Source organism: Anas acuta, chromosome 5, assembly GCF_963932015.1.
Source record: "Anas acuta chromosome 5, bAnaAcu1.1, whole genome shotgun sequence".
Classification (NCBI taxonomy): Eukaryota; Metazoa; Chordata; class Aves; order Anseriformes; family Anatidae; genus Anas; species Anas acuta.
Genome location: NC_088983.1, coordinates 18,127,474 through 18,147,514, shown reverse-complemented (window position 1 = coordinate 18,147,514; position 20,041 = coordinate 18,127,474). Strand labels below are relative to the sequence as shown.

The following is a 20,041-nucleotide window of genomic DNA, read 5'->3' as shown; positions in this document are numbered from 1 at the left end:
CTATTGCTCATAATTCTGGTTGTAATTCTAACTTTATCACTACAGTAATAGTGATAAACAATAGATTAACTATCTAGCAATAATAGATTTTTAAAACCGGCAACTGCTCTGATGCTTGGATTATCTTTAAATTACACAGGGGAAGATAAAGCATTTAAAGTTCTGTGCTTAGTATAACAGAGAGGGAAAAAATATTTAAATACCTTACTTCCCATTTTCTAGTTCAGCACTTCATTTCAAAATTCTCAGAAACTGACATTTTCAAATATTTTAAAGCAGTGGCTTCCTCTGTCAGGAAAGGCCATGGGACAGTCACTAGAGCTTTTCATCCTATACACATGGACTATTTTATTTGCTTGACGGACCTCAACCACAGTTATACAACCAAAAGTACCAAGCACAGCTTCTTTTAAAAATATTTCAATTTGGCTGTAGCAAAATTACACAACCCTCAAGCACTTCAGGGATAAGTTTGGCCTTTGGAAAGCCTGACTCCATTCCCACTGTTAATTGATAAGAGTTCTGTTATTAATTTCATCGGGAGTCAGACAGAGCCCACAGGAGCTGGATCTCAAGTTAGCAATGAAGCAGTTTCCTTTGCCTTTTGAAGGGGTTTTCCTCAGGATTAGACAGGAATAAGTCTCCATCCTTCTGCCAAGGGCAGACATATCTTCCTTAAATTTCTCTACTGTCTTTAAAAGAAGATATGTAACCACGTTCTGCTTGCAAAATGGCAAGAAGTTTTGCTGGAAAATACTTACTGTATTCCACACCAGAGACAGGTACCTTCCCCTTGATGAGCAAAACAAACCTATGTAGAGTTTAAGTACCAGCTTAACTACCTCCAGTCCTTCTGGATGACAAATATTGTATACACGTAGGTGACAGTTTTGGAAACAATCAGTTAAAAGATATGAAGAAAGCAATACTGTGTGGTACTGTAAGTGTGGTTTACACATTTTGATAGGTTCCAGGTTTGCTAAAACTGTAAAGCACTCTTTTACTGTATAGGTAATGTAATTCCAAAGGAAAATTCAGGAAAGTGAGAAGTTTTAGATACAGGTAGTTGAACTCTTATTTAAAAATACTACACAGGAGCAGATAGGCTGATGAGCTAGCACATGGAAGATAATTGATGCTCACTTGCTGCATGATGAGATTCTGGTTATTGAGTCAAAAGTCAACAAGCTGGTTACACTACTGATAGAAGCTCTTAGAGAGATACTTTACAGCATAATCCTATGCAAAGGACCGCAACAAGTATGAGTCATGAGCTGTTAGCAGAAAGAGCACTTTGTCAATATCAACAGCAAATCTGAAGTTCAGACAAATGCAGTGCTCTTCTCTTGCAGGAAAAATAATTGTCAGACAGTACTTTTGTCCTTTACTTACTAAAAAAACCCCTTCAGCTACCAAGGATCCTACCTATTACAGGTGAAAAGGGGAATGCAATGCAACAAGGGTGACTTGGGGCTTGTTAAGCTGATCACACCAGTAATAAACAAGAACATGAAGACTATACAGGTAAGAATTTATGAAAGAAAGCATCTACCAGTTCTTTTACCTAAGCTAAAGTAAACATTCATAAATAATGACAGTATGTAATTCTACTTACGCTTTAGCATCTATGCTGCACATGTTACTTATGTTTGGTTTATTTAATCACTGTTTGAATGGCTGACTTGAGGGAGAAAAAAAATAATCAAAAATAAAGCCAGCAGGAGGAACAAAGTCACCATAATGGATGCCAGGCCTGAGCTAATTGCCCTATAAATTTGAAGTTAAAATAATCATAACTAACAATCTTGCCTCATCAAATAAAGTTGGGCACAAAACCCATTCTTGTCACACACCAATGATGAGGAGCTACAGAGGAACTGCAGCATTAATGGTAAAAAAAGAACAGATATTTTAAAACCCAGTTATGCTGAAGGAGATGAGGCTTGTTAGTGTTGTATTTTTGCGTGTTGTGGGTTGTTTGTTTTTTTCCTTCTCCAAACTAAAGCAAGTGCAGTAGCTCTACCTGTGTGGATGCACTTGCTTTCCCTAGGAAGAGGGAACATATAGTCTTGGAAACTTAAACAGGAGTTTTTTTTCACTTAGGGAAATCCCCTGGGAAATTGTGCTTGCAATTTGAAGGTAACTGTGCAATTCCTTCAGAAGCTATAAATATTTTGTGAGGAAAGAGAATTTAAAAACAAAAAAAATCCCAATAATTTCCCACTAATTTTTATTTTTAACCTGTATTAATTTAAATAATTGAGTTTTCCTAACAAACACTAGTGAAAGCAATTTAACCTGTTACCTAGGCATAAGTGGCATGTAAAAAAGTTTTGTCTAAGTTTTCAACTAGCCTGAAACATGCCTTGCATTCATCCTGGTGAATTATTACCTAAAAAAACCCCAAATAGTTAAGCAAAGATGGTCAATACTATTCTCCAACCTGAATTTTCTGACCATATCAACAAAGACAATGCCAAGTTCAGCCACAGCATCTTTACTAGGACTGTCCCAAAACCTAATGGTTTTACCTGCTCCTTAAGATTTCCCACCAAGGTAGCTGTGAACTCTGCTTGCCTCTTTCCTACCTGCATCTCACGTGAATTTGCTGGCTAGTGCTGTGGGATGGGGTTGTCATTCGGCCTTCCCATCAGAACAGGCTGTTGAACAGACCATGAAGCCCTGTGCACCAGGACGAGCGACAAGCTGTCCATACAGTACTGCAGCTCCAAAGGTAAAAAGAAATCCGTGGGAGCTAAAAGCATCCGCTTTCCTCAGCTATATAATTCAGTGGGAAAAGCATAATTAGGGCAGAACACTGCCAACAGGTTAGGAATTAAGAATTCAGACCCAACCCGGACACCCTGGGAGTCCATCTGAACAATGTTCAACAGCCTCTGTAGCACAGCGAACATTCAGGGCAGAGGAAAAGAAAAAAAGGCCTATTACAGAAATATTACCAAGGATATTTTGTAAAACATCTTTTGCAGACTACCCTGGACCGAATAACAAGGCCTATGCCACACAGCTGGTGAGGTTCTCTGTGGAGAGAAACTCCACCAACTGCACCTCGGTGGGTCTGCCCGCTTCAGGCAGACACAGGCATGAACCACTCGTGCACTGGGGAAAACCAAAGAACACTGTAAACGTCATGGTGAGAGGCTTCCTGCTGACTGCTCTGAAATCACAGAGCAAAGAGCTCTTCCAAGCTCATGCTCTTCCACAGGGTCGGTGTAACTGGTAACGCCCGACTAATTTGGAATTATATAGATAAAGCTTCTTGCATCTTGCCACAATGCACACTGCAGATGCATTGGCCATTTTGATAGAGACTACACCTACTGAAGTGTCTACAGAAGTCCTCCTAAGTAAACATCTAAAGGGTATTTTCTGATTTTACATTGAAGAGCAAAAGCTCACCTTTGAAGCACAGCCAACTCCTTGTTGCACGGAAGGCACTGCTGGTTTTGCTGACTTTCACTGGATACCTTTTTAACTCAGTATTTTATTTTCTACATATTCAGACTATCACTGCATTTGCTTTTAGATTCACTCAGGGAACTGGATAGGGATATGGTCTGCCAAAAATATCTATGATGGATCTCATGTAAGAGACATGCTACACGCTGTGCAGCTTTGAAGCGTTATTTTCCCCTGCTGTCTTCGGGTGGGTCTTAGACTTGTCAGCCACAACATGGAAAGTATGGATGATAAACAAGCTAAAAGTGGTGGGAATAAAGTAAATAAAAAGCTACTGTCAAAACACATCCAATTATGCTCTGCTGTGGAGATTTAACACCAGAGGATGATTTCAAAGTAAAAAACAGTGTGGGATGCCTTTTCCATTTGTAGATTAGTTTGGAACGGAAGGTCTATTTGTGCAATTTAAGCCAAATGCACTACAACATAATGATGCTCTCCTCAATTGCTGTTCTTTCTTCGTGGAAATGGGTGGATTTGTTGTTTTTAAATACTTTTCAGTAGGTTTTTTAAATTCATCCTACTTAAATTCACTGTATTTTATTTTATATATAGAAGATAACATAATTGCACGTAATTACATAGGAACAACAACACATCAATACATCGTGCAGGAACAAGGTGTGCTAATACATTGTCACACTGTTGAAAAGAATAGCACAGTAAACCTTCCACCTAATGCGAGCTAACATAACAGAAATCACTGATTTCAACAACTTAGTTCTGTGTTGTGGCTTCCCTTCTGAATAACAGAATACCACCTAATTATAGCTGCAGGTCTAACCTAAGACCAACCTTTTTGTTACTTTATTTTGACAGTACGAGCAGTCTGTGCAACAGGATAACGTACTGCAAGTTATTTGCACAGTCTGCTTGATAACAAACCTTTCAGCTGGCTGCACAGACATTTATGTTTCACTTTGCTGCATTCTTCAGCATGTGACATGGACCTGAACTGTAAGTGCAAGCAGTGGGCAGTGTAACAGAACTAACATGCTAGACCTGCAGAGGGGAATTGAGAGGGTTCATCAGTACAGAGAAATACAGAAACTTTTATGTCTGCAGAGACTCAGCAGCAGCAGTATCAGAGTATGTCCTAGGGCACTAAAGGGAAAAAAGTAGCACAAAAAAAAAAAAGTTTATACAGTCCCCAAAATGTGAGGAACTCCAGTGATGGTACAGAAAACAGCATCTCCTTCAGGGAGGGAGCTGGCAGACTCCACATGCACCACACTACTTGCTTTAGTTACCTAACTGCCAGCAAGGAAAGAAAAAACACATGACCAGACAGCACACGTAGATACAGACACTGTGCAACGAGTGTCTGAAAATGTTCTCAGGCATTTCTGTTTCACAGCCTATATGAAAATTAACAGGAAAGTGGTGGTCTGTGGTCTGGCCTGGATTTTGAGAGAAACTAGTGGTTTGCCTGACAACCACGGAAGAGGCTGGGTACTAAATAACTCCAGGATCCTAAACATTTCCCAAAGCACTGAATGCATTAGGTGAAAAAGAGGAAAATAAATGCTGTATCTGTGAATGGTCCAGGCAATCCTATACAGCAAGAGACTTCAAAAGCATGGACTGCAGTTTGCAGACAGGCTCTCGCAAGCAAACAGTATTTCCCCAGTCTGGGGAACAGCAAGCCCAAAGACCATTAAGACATTGAGGAAATAAACACAAAATGAAATAAACCCCTTAGACAGCAAGGAATGGCCAACAGAACACCAGCACCTTCGAGAAGAACCAGAAACTTCTACATTACGTACAGTAATAAAGAAAACCAGTAAGAGGTTTAATTTGATATGCAAGGATCCGCTACCAAGGGAATGCTAGAGGTCCCCTAAGTTAAAACGAAAACCACATCATTTTAGGCCTTTCACTTAGGACACCAGAGGAACTCTCCAATACCTATTTGAATAAAATCTTGTAAAGAAGCTGTCTGGCTCTTCCTGAGTATACAGGCTGAGGGACATAATTTCTGCAGATAACTGGAACAAGAGCCTGCACCACCCCTGGTGAAAGCTGGAAGGGGAAACCGACCTGAACATGCCTGAAAATGCCCCCTGCCAGCCTGACTGGAGCATCTCCCTCTGTGCAGGGATGACAGCTCTGTGTGAGCAGAACTCCTACTCCTACTGCAACAGAGGAAGGCTGCATGGACACTGCGATAAACTCCCTCTGCTGTACATGATAAGCAGAAGTTGTATGGATTTTCATGAGATGCCATGAAAGCTCAACAGGACAGGGCCCATTTAGCTCTGTGTATTTGAGGAGAGGAGCAAGCACGAATAAACAGGATCTCATTTTTACAACAACAGGTAACAGAAGTATTCAGTTTTGAGAAGCCAGAATGATGGTCTAAAAGGTACTGTGCATCCAGGCTGACCTTCCTAGAGAAATTCTGAATTTTGATATCCCCAGCAGGCACAATATAAAACTGCCTTCTGAACTTGCTCTACTGCAGAGAGCCCCCTAATTTCTCAAAGTGCATGTTTTTTTCCAAGAATTAGGAGAGGGGATATTGCAGGAGCCCTTAAATATGAGCAGACATCATGCAGACTAGCAATATATTCATAGCAAGCTATTTCTAATACTGCCTAAGGCTGAAGAAGAGAATAAAAAGAATTAGAAATATGTCTGCATTAACAAATGATAAATGCTTTTCTCTGAAACAGGGCAAGAAGCACATAAGCAAGGGAGGTGTAAAATCCCTTATTTCCTGAATTTACATTAGGAAGTAGCTGGCAAAGATCCTGTCCTACCTGCTGGAAAAAAAATAACGAGTCCTCTGAAAATGCATAAAAATTAACATAAAAGTTATATACAGCCTCACAGCAGCACAGCAGTTTCGGGATGTCTACATAGAAGGAAGCTTCTGAGTGGCCTGGAAGGAAGAGAAGACCTATCTCCATCCTAAGTCAACCCTGCTTACAAAACAGTCTCCTCTGCTTAAGCAACAGCCCTAAGCTGGAAATGCAGATAAGCTCAAGAGAGAATATTCAGACCACTATGTCCTCCATTTAGCTTGGACACTTCATAAATATAAATATATAAATACATATATATAGAGAGAGAATTAATGATCCAATAGTCCCAGAGCAGTGCAATCCCCACTGGAGCAGAATGCAAGTCCTGGCCAAAGCCAGCGGCAAAGCTGGTGAAGGGGGTTGACCTCCACTGCTAGCTAGGCCAGACTGTGGAAAAGCGAGACGGAAACAAACTGCAGACTTCTGGAGGATGACCCTCGGGGCTGCGCCCCTACAGCGCAGCAAATGTTAAAAACATTTGAAACAGCTGCCACCAAAAATCTGGATTTTATTCCAATTAGTGTCTTCCCCTCTATGCATTTTTAAGCATCAAGATTACATGAATGTCATAGGTTCTCTCTCTCTCTCTCAATTTATTGCATGTAAAAACTATCCAAAGGGCTAGACGCTAATTCTAAAAAGGGATAAAAACTAAAGTGCAAATGGGAAAAAATCCCAAGCAAATAATGATGGAGTAAGTAGCTATCAAGCTACTTTATTTCACTGCTCTGCAGCCACTTGCTGAGATCAGAGGCTGCAACTGGAACAGCCCAGCAAAGCAGGGGCAGCGCTGATTTAGAAACCCCACCCAGAACACCCAACTGCTTGAGCTGAAATGGCTTTTACTGATTCTGAGGGCTGTGAAAGAGAAGAGCACTGGCAGCACACTTGATCAAATTTATCTCTGTTGTGACTGACTGCAAATGGAGCTACACCGAAGGCAAATTGTTCTTGCAACAAGAAACCATCACGGCTTTAAGTAAAGCAAAGCAATGATGCACAGTTCTTATTACCATCACTAGATGTCCCTTACTGCCCTGCTTTCTGAAAAAAGTTGAGGATCTTCAGACAACATTTTACCCTTGAATGTTGCAGTATAACCTTGAAATAGAATCTGTAATGAAAGAAACCACCTCACGAAGACCTACATTAATAACAAAATGACAGCTATATGTTTAGATATCTTTCAGAAATTGCTTTAATATTACTGATATGCTTCTCTCTCATATTTAATCCTTGGAAAAGGTTCAGGAAATTGTCTTTAAAAAAGTGGCAGAGGTGGGGGGAGCAGGAAAACACATCTGCACTTAGAAAAACAGGTCACCCAAGGAGCTTCTCACCATAAACTGCTTGCAATTTGCTAGTGAAAACAAAACTATGCTTTTTATAAGCCACTATGCAACAGACAGATATGCTATGACTATCCTGCAAAGAATGATAAACCACACATTTTAGATGGCAAAGGTTTTTTTCATTTATAATCTCCAAAGCATTAGCAAGCAGTAAAGTTTCTACTGATGTGAGCTTACATATACTTTTACGTTTTCTGCAAAATACTAATATATTTCACAAGGATATCACAATGAACGACTCTTACCTTACTGCAACAGCCATGCTTCCTATAGGGTTGATTGGCAATGGCCTGGCTCCAGGAAATATTCCTCTACTCAGAACTCGAGCTCCATTTTGTATCACTCCTGGAGGAACTAAGAAGAAAAAAAAAAAAAAAAAAAAGAACATTTTTCCTTTTAAAGGAAATGTCAGAAAAGCATGTGTGCAAAATGTGGAAGTTAAGATTTTCAAATAATTGAGAAAACATTACAGAAATAATACACCTTGTGTAGTACTCTGCTTACCTTTTACCTTCTCAGTCTCAACTCTCATGAATGCCATTCTATTTTCAATGCTATTTTCATGGCAACAAGTTTAACAGCAACCAGTGGTAATGTGGCTTGTAGAAGCCACTGCCTGACCTAGCTGCTGCTGACCATTCCTTGTACAACTGAATCACTGGATTTATAATCACAGTTCTGCTGGGAAGGTATGTGCTTGGAGTCAAAACCAGCTATGAGCATGGATGCAACTGTTTCATCTACAATAAGAAAGAATGACCCCTCACAGACAAACAGAATAAAAACAATTTACTCGCAAGGACATAAGTCACAGCTTGTTATCATCCCGGCTCACTTTCTGAGCAACAATCTCTTGGCCTCTGTCTCCTGCAAAATAAAATATTAACTACAAATGCGGAATTACAAGGCAAAGAGAAGAGGCTGAAAAGGCATTAGCTCCATACCACTTTTCAGCTCCTCTCTTCTGCACCCAACGACCTCTGTCACCCCACTTGACAGCAGCAAAATGCCCCCAGAACCCAGAGAGAGGGTTCATGGGGACTTTTACCTTGGCTGCATATCAAAAACAGCAGCTCTGCCCAATAAGATTTGAACCAAGGACTGAGTGCTTTGTTTGCATCCAGGAACTTTTCTGTGTCCTTAGCATTTTCTTCTTCCACCCTGGGCTGCAGGACTACTGAACACAGCATTCACCTGTGATTTAGGCACAACGCCCTTGGTTTGCACTGCTGTTACGTCCCCGCAGGCTGCAGTGACAACCTCCAACAGCCTCCACCTGAACTTGCTTCTTTAATGTCCACAGATAGACAGTTTGCTCATTTTTTCTTTACCCTCATAATAAGTCAACATTTCTACCATACCCTCCCCTGGTGGGGAGCATCCAAAAAGACAGTGGTTACCATCACTCTGTGTGTCATTTTAAAACATCCAGGTATTATAAAAATACGTATGAGATAAATACAAACCGCATCACCTCACATACAGCTACAGAATTTTACTTTTAAAGGTTGTACTTAAGCAAATTACAGAGACCGGGAAACTCATTCAGCCTAAGAACCAAAGCATATCCAGCTTCAAATGCTGACCCCTAAAACTGTTAGTGTATTCCTAGGCAGAGAAATACAGGCTTAGAAGTACATTATTTTTAAGCTGCTGAGGTACATTGCTATCAACACCAAGACAGATCCAAGCTCCCCTTCCTGCCATCCTGATGCTCACCTTGCTTCACTCAAGACCACAAAGATTAGTTCTGGGAAAATAATCTTCTTTCTGCTGCTGGTGAGAGCACATCACCCCTAATCAAATCCTGCCACTGCCTGATACCCACCCTTGCATTTGAGCACCTCTTAAGAACAGGTCATTTATATTTAGGTGCTTAAGTACAGCCTAAAATGGCTAAAATTACAGAATCTACTTTATAACAACTAGGGTCAGCTTTCAATGACCAAAATAATTTAAAAATTGCTTTTTACTATTTATACTTCACTGCTGTGTGCATTTTCTTCCAGCACTAGATTATGAGAAATCGATCGTGGCCATTTCACTCAGGGGACACTACAAGACTTTCAGTGCTCCAATGTTTGGGTTCATAGGTAGTACAGAGGAATGCTAAAAAATTGCTAAAAAATTCAGACTTTGGAGTTTTTATTATATTTGTTTCAACACCATGGCCTTAAGAAGGCCAAAATAACACTGTCATAAAAGCAAAGCACTCTGCTCAAGGATATGGCTAACCAAATGCATAGATAACAGGCAAACTCAAAGCTACAGACAGATAAACCTGCTAAATATCGAAAGATCAATAAAAAGACATCATTTCCAATGGCATGGCTTTTCCATCAGGCTTACAAGAGGGATAGATATCATTTTTCACTATGTAGTAGAGTTTCTCTGTATTTACAAAGCTCCCTTAGAAGAAATGAACCAAGAAATTTGACCTAGAGAGATATGGTAATTTCATCTTTACTCAGATACAAACCATAGAGTTTTATACTGAAATAAAACATTTATGCATAAACACACACAGTCACTTGTCAATTAGTTATGTGTGTTGCTTAAATAAATACACATACACAACTTCAAAGTAAACACGCTGACAATTCTACTCTAAAAAAAGAGCAACAGGCTCCTTGATGCCCAAAGTCTTCTCTCCATAGTTACCCAATTATCTGGTCTGTTGGCAAAGTTAGCTGATGCTTATCTTACCCTGGCTTCTCTCCTGCTCTCTCTTTCTGCCTTACTGACAACTCTGTTGCTTCTTTAAAAAAAAGCCTGTTCACTCTTCTGAATCAATTCTCCCAAAATCTTGGCTCATTTCCTTCCATCTTGACTTTCTCTGAGTTTCATTCTTCTGCACTGCTATGTATACAAAATACACCGTAACGTTTCATAGCTTGGACTTTCTATATATCAACATCCCCACTCCAACCATTCCTCCATCTTCCACCACCCTTTGCTCTTTGCAGGCTTTTAAGTCATAGTGCTCTACTCAGAAGCATTCTCTTCAAAAGCTTCATGTTTAGAAACATCCTCACCCCAACACACAACCTCTGCCCTTCAGGAATGTACAGATCTTATAGAGAAGAAGGAAGAGAAGAAGGAAGAGAAGAAGGAAGAGAAGAAGGAAGAGAAGAAGGAAGAGAAGAAGGAAGAGAAGAAGGAAGAGAAGAAGGAAGAGAAGAAGGAAGAAGGAAGAGAAGAGACGAGACGTAGAAGTTTGCTATCCTATGAAATTAACCCCAAAGAGACACCTTGACTTCCCAGTACCTGTATTCCACCTATGAAATTCACTTCAATTGTGCCTGGTCTGTTCAGCTTGCCACCACTCATTCAAAGACTTCAATTAGTGCCAAAAGAAGCCTTCATTTTTCTCTGAAATATGCCACAGCTCTGTATATTGAAATCAACACTCAGAATCCAGTAACTATTTCAGCTTGCAACAGCAGTGGTTTTGGAACTCATTTCTCTTTTTGTTTGCCAACGCAACAGTACCACTACATGGGTAGTTAAGCCATGCAGACAGAAATACAGGAAGGTTGTACACAAGGGATCAGCTGAAGGACACTGGATGTGGCAGTGTATCCTTTCTGTAAACATCTGGAACCAGCATGAGAAAAACACAGCTTACTGGTAAATGAGCTCCTGTAGCATCATAACCTCACATGAAAAGCAGTGGTGATCAAAATAACTCAGTGGTAAACGTCATTAATTTCTACATCATGCACACAGCCGGTGTGCCACTGTAAGACTGACACCTATTCATCACGCATCTCTACTTACAAACTAGCATCTCAAGCAGCATCGATACCCACCCCTCCCCAGATGACAGTAACTGATTTATATTACAATTTTTGATCTATAAACTGCTAATGTGCATGTTATCCGGGGTACCTAGATCCTATCCCTGCCTTTGTGCAGGCTGTATGAAGGTGGTTACTGATTATCCAACGAACTGTTTTCCAGCGTTGGTACCTTTGAAGGTTTGTGGATTATTTACTGGAAAAGATGTGGTACTTTTATTCCAAAGATACAGTTGTGCCTTTCCAGCTTTAATTAAGTTTGGAAGCCGTACTTTGAGGTTAGGTGTTTATACTTTAGATTGAAGATTCAAGGTGTGGAGGTAAAATAATTTAACCTGAACCATATCAAAAATCAGTGCCAGTCTGGGCTAACACCTTACAGCCCCGACTCTTTTCTAAGGCTTCTTTAACCAGTAGCACAGGCAGGTTACACAGTTCCTCATTCCTAGGCAGAAGTGTGAAATGCAATTTACACCTTTTCTGTGCAAGTGCCTAGAGACATTTATGTCTGAGAAACTCAGCTCTGGAGTACAATGCAAAAAGATCAGTGCACCTCTTTGATAAAGGTTTCCTCTTTCATAAAATGTTCTTAGTGAAACTTGAAGAGTCTGAAACAACAAAATCATTACTCACCTTTCAGCTTCTATCATTGCTATGTTTTGAAAGAGGCAATGGATCTCATTTCTCTCTCAGAAAGCTTAAAACCCAAGCAATACTTCAACTGCAGTAAACAGAGGTAAAAAAAATCTAGAGAGAATCTGCCTTTAATCTTTTGCATTAAGAAGGAAATGATTTGGGGATCTTACACTGCTCTGGTGAAATTCCACAACTGGAATAGGATTTGATGGAATTTCAAGCCTCTAGTGATTAACTGTGGAGAGAAGCAATACAAGTAACATCAAAAAATCAAAACTACATCTCTGAAATTCTCCAAGGGGGAGAATAATCCATCTTTTATACTCTATAGCGAGCTTTTACATTACAGTTTAACAGACAATAAAGCGAATGCCACGTTGTAGAACATACCATAATCTGAATCCATCAAAGCATTGTGTTCAGATAACGTTAGAAAGATCCAAGAGAAGTCTACAAAGATCCAGTGCTGTTCTGCAGCCTGCACGCAGCAGCTGGAGGTGAAAGATAACTAGAAGGCCATATGACCATCCTATGTCTAATGCAGGACCTGTTTGAATTCAGAGCATATTCTTGAGCAGAGTATCCCAAACTATAGGGCTTCTTTCATCACAGCCCTTGGAACATGGCATCCATAACCTCTTCCTCTCAAGTTTGCATGTGGCGGTGAAGCAAACTTCACCTAACCAGCTGAGCTAACAACCTTGTCCAAGATTTTTTGTAAATCAAGGAAATTAAAAAGAAAAGATGTAACAAACGAGTAGCTTATGTCATCTGGGAAAGAAGCATACTCTATTAAACTGTCTAGCTCAAGGTAACCAAGATTTAGACCAGTGAGGTAGAATGAATATTTACTGAAAATGAACTTCTCAAAAGTGAAATATTAAGAGCACAAAGGTATCCTGTGGGGACAGACTGGTTCTCTGCCTCTCTGTCACCATGTGGCACATGCATTTATGCCAGGGCTCTCTTCTGTGACCCATCATGTGTAGCACAGAACAAATCACTGTAGGCAAGAGAAAATTGAGTTTCTGCTAATATCTGTCAGCTTTAGCTTCTTTCTGCCAATTCCTCTTCCAGGACAGTGTTTAGCAGAATACTTTATCTCAGGCTACAAGGACTGAAAATAGGAAATTGCTGATGATGTGTAATTGATGGGACAGAAGAAGTTGCCAAAAGCAAATGTTTTCTGCCAAATGTGTAACTTTATTCACTTCAACTCTCTTATCTCAGCCATAAATTTGATACCATCTGCCCAACTTCTTCAGTTTTACTGTTCAAGAGTAATTTCACAATTCTTAAATTCCAGAGTCTGCAGTCCTAACGAGCTGCAAATCAAGAATGCATCCGACAAGCTATTTACCCTAAGCAAAATTTGAGAGGGGAGGAAAAAGTATATCCCGATAATCCCATCCCACTCATACCTTCAGTATGGACATTTTATAAAAACAATGTAATCTTCAGAGTTATTTTTCTGCATTAAGTAAAAAAAACAGTGCTGCCTATTTTGGAGAACCCGGTAGTAAAATATCTTGTGTTCAGAAACAGGACAAAAATTAACAACCCCCAAACCCAAACTTCCCCCAAACAAACAAACCAAACCATACTGCTAAATCAGAATACAAGGAACAGGGAGAAAGAAGTAGAAAGTATTTCAGAACAGTAAGTTTTCTCTCCAATTTCGTTTTTTTCACTTTAATGACATAATACTGAAAAACTGAAGTTAAAAAAAAATCCACTTAAATAAAAGTTGAGGATGCCATTCCCTGCAAGTCGCCAACAAATGGAATGGAAAGTTTCAACCCAATGAAAATGTTTTTCCAATTTTCACTTTGCTACAGAATTGTCAGCAAAAATAGCTTTATGAAACATTTCACTGTCAATGATTTGTCATTTTCTGATATAAGAAGTTAGGCTGGAAGCCGCCTCATCAGCTACAGTAAATAATTTGTGCACAAGCAGTACAAACAGAACACTGCACTTAACAAATTTCACTTACAATAAAAATACACCAGGAAGGCAGCATTTTCTATTTGGTCTGTTTTTAAGGCAATTTTATATCAGCTTTTTGCCTTCGTTTCTCTAAATGTACCTCTGATGTATACAATCCACCTGCATTCACTTAAAATGTAAATTTCATTGGGGTAGTTTTAGAAGCACAGAAGTAATAGTAGATCTCTTTCAGGAGTTTCTTCTTATCCCACCAAATTTAAAATATACTAAAGGTATATATCCTGCATTGTACATAACTTGATGAAAGAAAGACTTCCGAAACGGAGAGATGCTGATCACACCCTTAGAGAGCCTGCTCTTTAAGAAGCACCCAGAAAAACTCCATTCTCCTGTCTTCCCAAACATCCTTGCCACAGTGCACCTATAAGGAACCATCCCCAAAAACAGCATTGTCAAGTATCCTGAAGGCCACCACTTCACAGCTCATCTGGAGGAGTAGTAACAAAAATGGGAGATAAATTCTGGGAGCTGAGGAGCCTCTCCTGGAATTTCCTGGTTTCCGCCCAAATCCCTTCTGCAAGCATTGTTTACAGCCAATGGTAGTCTTAAACTTTAGCTTGAGCAACATACACATGGTGGTGTGCAATTCCCAAATTATATAGCAACGGGCACAGGCCTCCTCTTGAATGTGAAGCTATGTTTAAGATCGCTGAGTCAGGAGCTTCTCACATTAAATAAAGTTTCCAGCACACTGCTTTGACCACAGCACGTTTCACCAGCATTTGCATCAACAACAGGCTGTACGAGCTCCCTTCACACTGGTTTTTGCACATAGCTTCGAGTTCACTATGATCTCACTAAACAGAAAGGTATTGCTACTTAAAATGCCAACAGCGACATGAACCTCTGGAAGTCCAAACACTGCAAAAGCACCAAATGCAGTCTCCATTTTGCTCATGGCAAAACAATGGCTAAATGACATGCCCAGGACAGTACCGCTCTGGAGTCAGGAATGCTCTGCTGGTGTAAGTGCCAGCTAGCAACATTCACATTATCACTGGTAAGAAGCAAAGTACTGAAAATCTTAACAATCATACAAAATAACTCATGGGCTTGACTGAGTGAGTAGCCATGACCTCAAAGCAGAGCTTTGCCACGTATTTGGCACCTTTTCCTTTGTCCTCTCTGTGAGCTAGGTACCACCAGAGCAAACAAGCCCAGCCACTGGACATGACCTGCCCGTGATGGCCCAGCCACCATGCAGTCCCCTACAGGTAAAAATGCAGCTTTCAATGAAAGTCACGTATTTCGGTAGGAATATTCATGTACTGCTACTATTGAAATCTGAAGTATTCACAAGCTTTGATAGTTCTGACTACAGAAAGTAGGTGTTCCAGGTTGTGTTTTTTGTGTGTTTTTTTTTTTTTTTTTACATAATCAAACAATACAAAACTTGATGAAATGCAAGGACCTCAACAAACTCAAATAAATAAACCGTTAAAACTATGTTTCTGCCTGCCCTTAGCATATCACAGTATTTTAATGCTTCATTCTTGGTGCCAGCTGGATGGTGTGTTTCAACAGAGTCCTGCACAGACCTGGCAACTTCTTAATTTCTGCCTTTAGTTATACTCTCGAAATATTTAGTCTGTGAAAATAGTGCAAAGTGTTAATATTTGGAAATTGTTTAGAAATTTCTGATGTCAACAACCCAACTATAATTGCACTATTTCCAACCTTTAGTGACAAAATGAACAATCAATTTCGTAAGTCTATAAAGTAACCCCCCCCCCCACGTCCAAATCATGATATTTTACTCTTTTATTTTGTGATTTTTTGCATGAAAATTAAAGCACGGTGTCATCGGAACAAATGGTAAGCAATGCTTGTGCCAGCTCAGATGCCATTTCATGATTTCATATAAAAGCAAAGGCTGATTTTAAAATTCATGTGCGGCTGTCAGCAGCGTTGAAGATGTTGGTATGGAATTTTAAATGGCCATTTAGAAATGTAAAGCTAATTAATCAGTCTATGACAAGGAAGGACTCATTTACTCTAGATTTGCTGATGCCACTGAGATGGGATTCCTTTCTGACAGACAATATTAAAAACAAAACAAAACAAATTTTAGTAGGACTTTGAATGATGGCTGTAGCTAACTTTTCTCCTGAAGATGCTTTTAGCATCCACATTGCCCAGACAAGCACAGATTTTCACCCTGTTGGAAAGGCAGCTGTTAGTTCAACAAGATGCCTTCAAAGTAAAAAGCCAGCATGTGCAACCATCCACACAGGCATGAATTTGGACTGTGCCATAACCTCCTTTGGATATGTCCATGGTTCACAGTGACGTTTACATATTTTCAGGACATTTTGCAACCCTGATGGCTTGAGCGCATGCTTGATACCACAGTGTGATATGACGAACAGAATCCTAAATCTTCAAGGCGCCAAAGAATATCAGCATGCTTACTGCACTGATAATTTACAGGTTGATTTACAGAGCACTGCAGTCACTAACAGAGCACAGAATGAATTGTGAGCTTCCATACGATGCTCAGGATTGCTGTGAAACTTTTATAGCCCACTTGCCTTTTATTTGAAAATGAATTTAAAATGCAATTTTTCATGCAATTGTTTCTTAATGTGCACTAGTAATTAATTTGCTTTAAGTTGTCTAAGATTTTCCTAACGTGGTAGATAAGCTAGACTCTACTGCAATTTGTACAATACGTTGATTTATTTCCTCAAGGGTCCATTCTCACACACACACAAATATTTCTCCTTCATAATTTAGAGGACCTCTGAGGTTATAATCAACACTCCTGCCTTTTCTCCTGGCTCCAGTCAATCCTACCCAACATTTGGAAGGATTCATGAACTGAGTAGGCTCAGCACGTCATTGTAAAGGCACAGAAGAAGACATCGTTACTACTTGCTGGCATCGAGGAGGGAGCAACATGAGTGAAGGAGCCACCTTCCTGCTCTCATCTCCCTCTCACTTCTGAGGCCCTGACACAACAGCCCACAGGGAAGGTGACATGGAGGAGAGACATGCCAAACTCACAAAAGGTTACAGTTTCCTTCCTCAGAATGACCTCTACAAACTGAAATGGCAATGAGCCATTTTCCAATCCACACTCTAAGATCTCTATGACATGAAAGTGTCCACATCACTTCCATGCAAACAGCTATAGCACTGGGAAACATGTACATGACACAAAAATCTGCCGTGTGTGTTTAGTATGTGCAGCATACTACGCATTTCTTCCCTTCCATGGCTCTTCCAGAAGTCTGAATTATTGTGATTTCTCGCCATGCTTTTCTGTGCACATACCACTACATTTCTTCTTTGGTCTCTCACTCACAACCTGTCTTGCACTCTTATTCTATGCCACTCTCTTCCTCTTTTTTTTCCCCTCCCCCCCACAACTCTGACATAACGCAATTTCTCATCCTCTAAAGACCTCTCATTTCATTCTTCCTGCAACCCCACCAATAACCTCCTCTCCCCGATAAAATCTTTCCTTTTTCCTACCCATACATAGCTGGAATTGCTCACTTTTACTGCCCACAGCTCCTGAAGGCTGTGTAGGAAATGAGGGCAAGGACCAGCCTCTCTGGTACGGACTGTTTCTTGGTACATCACGCTCTCCCCCCACAGGAGCTTCTCAACAGATATTTCTCTGGCAGGGTCACAAAGCAGGCTGACAATAGCTTCCCTCGGTTGCGCAGGAGATGCTTTGATGGTAATTGACTCTTCCCCAGGCAGAGTATCAAAGCGCGAATCAAGGCTTCCCCTGGAATTTGGATTTGGTTGCCTGAGCTAGAACAATAGCGGTGAGGCTAGACAGGCTTCATAATGGCTTCTTCTTTAACTTCTGCCTTGATTTTTTAGAGCTGCCTGTCACTTGGCATTACTGCCGTGCTTGCTGACCAGTGATATGTTTGTTTTCTTGCACTCCCTGCTTTTGTGCAGCTGTATTCCTCCATGGATTCCTCTAATACCTCTGCTGTAAGCTCTCTGGGGCAGGATGATTCTCCCACCATGTGCGCAGCCCAGTACAGTGGGGGCCGGAGCCTCTTCAGAGCTCTGCTAATACACGGCATCAAACCCTCAGGTCTGGTCACAGAACAAGAAGGGTTGTATTGGCAGGAAATCAGACTTTTCCTTACTCCCTGTTGCCTGCCTACTGCCTTGAATCAGACAGTGCAAAAAAGGGAAGTGGGCAGGATGCGTGCAAGGAAGGAGTTGAAACGGTGCCCAAGTGAATGGAAAGTATCCAGATGGCTGCGGTAACTCACACGATGGGAGTCAAATCAAAACAAAATGAAAACAAAACCATATGCCGTGTACCCTCCGCTCTCTTGCTCTCTTTCTCTCCCTGCCTTTCTCCTGGCTGTTGCCCCAGGTCTTTCCATCAGTACGGATAATAGTACGTTACTCAATTACGTGTATGTCATGAATAACAATAACCCCTCTTTTACATTAGAGATTATGGATTACTATTATTCATGTAACAATGACTGTAACATGAACCACAAAATTACACTCATGTAAGGGTCAAGGAAGTGTAAGGGTCTAAAAGGGAAGTTGTATTTCTTCATTAAATCCTTCTTTTTATCTGGTACGCTGTATACTTACAAAAGAGAATATTAACTTTACATGTCTATGTTGCTATATGCTATAGAAATATCTACTCACAACCTGCTTGTATCTCAGGGGGAGTATTCAAAAGCATCATGGCAGTGGCAGCATCAATGTCAGGATCTGGAAAATCAACCAATAAATACATTATTTACAACTGGGCTAATCTTTTTGCCCCCGCTGCTAAACTATAGGTTCAATTGAATCTCTGCAGTGAAAAGGTGTAAGAGTTCATTACTCAGATGGCTCTTTGATCCCACATTGTATTCACCCCCAAACTTGCATGTGATCCCAATACTGCTGCTGAGCAGAGCGCAGCTCTCGGTGTGATGAATGTCACCACACCGTCCTCGTGTGTGCACGGTAGCACATTAGCCTCTGTTAGCCTCACAAATTCGCTGTTTAATTTTGTGACGGGTATTTAGATTTCATTACACAGGATCTGTGGTGAAAGCAGGTGCAACATCGCAATTTGGTATCAGCACAACGGGACAAGCCAACAGAAGAGAGGGAAAGCATAAGGACACACCTTCACCTGAGCAAGTACAGAAGACGACGCTTGGTCTTTTTCATTTGTCAGTAAGGATTTCAGTCATGTCTGAGAAAGTGTTGGGAGCAAAACTGCTACGATTTAGAGAGAAGAGAAAAAAAAAGAAGCTAGCATTTCATTGAAGCACCAACTTACTTGCATCCTTATCCATTGTCACTTTAATATAAGCAAAAATCATCAGCCGGCTGCTGTTACTCTTAAATTGGTTTCTGAATCCATCACCAACAGTCAGTTGACAGATGGTAAGTTATAGAGACAGAACAAAATATGATCCTTTTATAACTATATTCACTTGCTTCACACACAGCAGCACGGCTGCCATGGAAATGTGGGTAGCTATGACAACAGTAAACAACCCAAGAACGGCCACTGAATAAGCTGAAAAGAACATCTGCCCCAGCCAAGCGTCCCAGCTGCCCTGGGGCGCAACTCGCTAATCGTGCCGTGTGACAGAGAAAGCCGCCTATGCCGTGTCCGAATAAATGAAGTGTGCAATTGAAGCAGACATAAAAACGCACACCCTTGCCGACTGCTGCCTCCGTGCTGCTAAACTGAATGACTAATGAGTACGGGTTTCTTGTTTTTATTTTATTTTTATTTTTATTTTTGCAGCTTGTTAGTATTTATGCTAAATTGCATACCAAAAAATTCAATTTACTGGTAATAGCTTCATGGCTCTTTATTTTGGCTATTATGTCAGAAAATTACTTTTCACTGTTAAAAAAAAAATAAATATTTTGTACATCTATATATTTCATATCTGTTTCCTGGAGAGTAATGTGATGTGAAGTAAAAATCCTGCAAGTTATTAACAAT

At 40.4% G+C, this 20,041-nt stretch overlaps 1 protein-coding gene across 7 annotated transcripts in view; it reads right to left on the bottom strand.

Moving 5' to 3' along the window:
- FOXN3 (forkhead box N3) overlaps positions 1–20,041 on the bottom strand; it is a 196,209-nt gene that overhangs the window by 10,383 nt on the left and 165,785 nt on the right. For 3 of the 7 annotated variants that reach the window (XM_068682978.1, XM_068682981.1, XM_068682979.1), the window contains exons 5-6: positions 18,733–18,798; positions 7,888–7,996 (exon numbers count right to left, since the gene is read on the bottom strand). In XM_068682978.1, coding sequence (XP_068539079.1) covers positions 7,888–7,996; positions 18,733–18,798 — 175 coding nt within the window. The remainder of the gene's footprint in view (positions 1–7,887; positions 7,997–18,732; positions 18,799–20,041) is intronic. The other 4 variants (XM_068682980.1, XM_068682982.1, XM_068682983.1 and 1 more) reach the window with 2 other exon arrangements.